Here is a 1650-nt window from a genome sequence, read left to right on the forward strand (position 1 = left end):
GGGTGTGCACTCCACCGCCGGCGCTGCCTCTGCAGTGAGTATCCCTGGTCCCCCAGTTATCGCGGACGGGGGTCCCCGCTCTGTGCTTGCTTGAATTCCCCTTTTGAAGGGGCTGAGCTCCCGCCGCTCCCGTGGATCCTGGTGAGGTTTTGTTCATCCCCAACCTCAGCACCCCCCGGTTCAGCTCCCTGTAAGGCAGCCGGCCCCATCCGCTGGATTCTCCTGTAGGTGCCCGGCCTCGCACGGCGTAAGCCCCTTGTGTAACAAGGCGGGGCAGGGCGGTCACGTTAGAGATGCCGAAGAACCCCGGCTTGCACGCGGCGGAGCCGCTCGGGGAGTGTGAGCACGTGTGAACTGCAGCCTGCCAGGGTCCCCTCCAGGGACAGGAGTCGCTGGATTCCTCCGTTTGCACCTTTCCCACCCCCCGGGAATTCCGTTAGCTATTGAAAACCTGCCCGTTACCGCGGGGCTCGGGCTCTGTCGCGTTTGGATCGAGGAGCTTTCAGCTTTGCGCGGTTTTGACTTTGTTAAGACTCGCTGCCCTTCTAGTGGAATGTACCTGGAAGTTACACGTTACCGAAAAGGACGAGTAACTGACCTGGAGGCTTGCGGAGCCCCTTCCTTGTGCGGCTGTAGCAAATCCAGCCGTGGGCATTTATTGAATTTCTCTCCGTGCTTCGGAAGATTGAGAAACAGATTATTTTTTTAAGTGTGGTTGAAACTCTATTATTGAAAACACATTCTTTCTGCTTTGTAAAAATGATTTTATGTGCCATTAAGTTAAATTTAATTGTTTCAATATAAGAATTAAAGTGAATTTTAATCGAGCCACTAGAAATGCCACGTGACTGGCAAGCTCTTTCGCTTCAAGCAACAGCTTGGTCTGCGTGAAGAACAACTTCTCAAGAGAGTAAAATACAAGCAAAGGGGCAAGGGAGCAGGATCACTCCGCACGGGGCCTGTTTCAAATGCTGAAGGTTCTCCTGGGGATTTCTGCTGTAAACCAAAATAATTTAATTTGCTGCTGAAGTGCAGCAGCAGCCCCTCTTTTGGAAAGCTTCCTGCTCCGGCCCTTCCTCGGCGGGTCTGCAGCGTTCGCACGCTTCCCCGGCCGCGGGGGGGAAGTGCTCGGCTGCGGGAGTGCTGGTTACCGGGGTGTCGGGTCTGAACCTCCAGCACTGGGGGACAAAAGGGACGTTATTCCGGGGCTGCTGTGACGTTCCGGCAGTTCTGCTTTCAAACCCCAGCAGTCTGCACAGTGATTGTGTCGTGAGCGGGAGGTGCGTTTTTACGGTGAAGGGGAACAACCAGCGGCGGGGTTGATTTTAACTCCTGTTCTTTCTTTCGCCTTGGCCCCCAGGACAGGAGGGCCGCAGCGCGCTTCGCAGCTCCATCCAGGACGTTCTGGATCATCCTGTCCGTCGCCTTGTTTTTTGCAGCCATTGGCATCAGCGTTGTGGGGGTTCTCAGCTTCTCCCCCAGCTCCGCCCAGGTAAGGGATCCCGATCCAGGCAGGGAACCTCCTCCTGCCCGCAGCCCTGAGCTGTGTCGGAAGCGCTTGCCGGGAGGGAGGAACGGGCTGAGCTCAGGGCTGGCTTTGGCCGGTTCCCGACACTGGAAGACGCGGGCAGGAGGGAGGGAAGGCGCAGG

At 56.8% G+C, this 1650-nt stretch overlaps 1 protein-coding gene across 1 annotated transcript in view; it reads left to right on the forward strand.

Annotated features, from left to right (window-relative positions):
* Positions 1 to 293: 293 nt before the first annotated feature.
* Positions 294 to 1650, forward strand: part of BRICD5 (BRICHOS domain containing 5) — a 4735-nt gene continuing 3378 nt past the window's right edge. The window contains exons 1-3 of the mRNA XM_009329965.1: positions 294 to 339; positions 441 to 589; positions 1361 to 1492. Of these exons, the coding sequence (XP_009328240.1) occupies positions 294 to 339; positions 441 to 589; positions 1361 to 1492 (327 nt within the window). The remainder of the gene's footprint in view (positions 340 to 440; positions 590 to 1360; positions 1493 to 1650) is intronic.

Source organism: Pygoscelis adeliae, unplaced genomic scaffold, assembly GCF_000699105.1.
Source record: "Pygoscelis adeliae isolate BGI_AS28 unplaced genomic scaffold, ASM69910v1 Scaffold508, whole genome shotgun sequence".
NCBI classification, from domain to species: Eukaryota; Metazoa; Chordata; class Aves; order Sphenisciformes; family Spheniscidae; genus Pygoscelis; species Pygoscelis adeliae.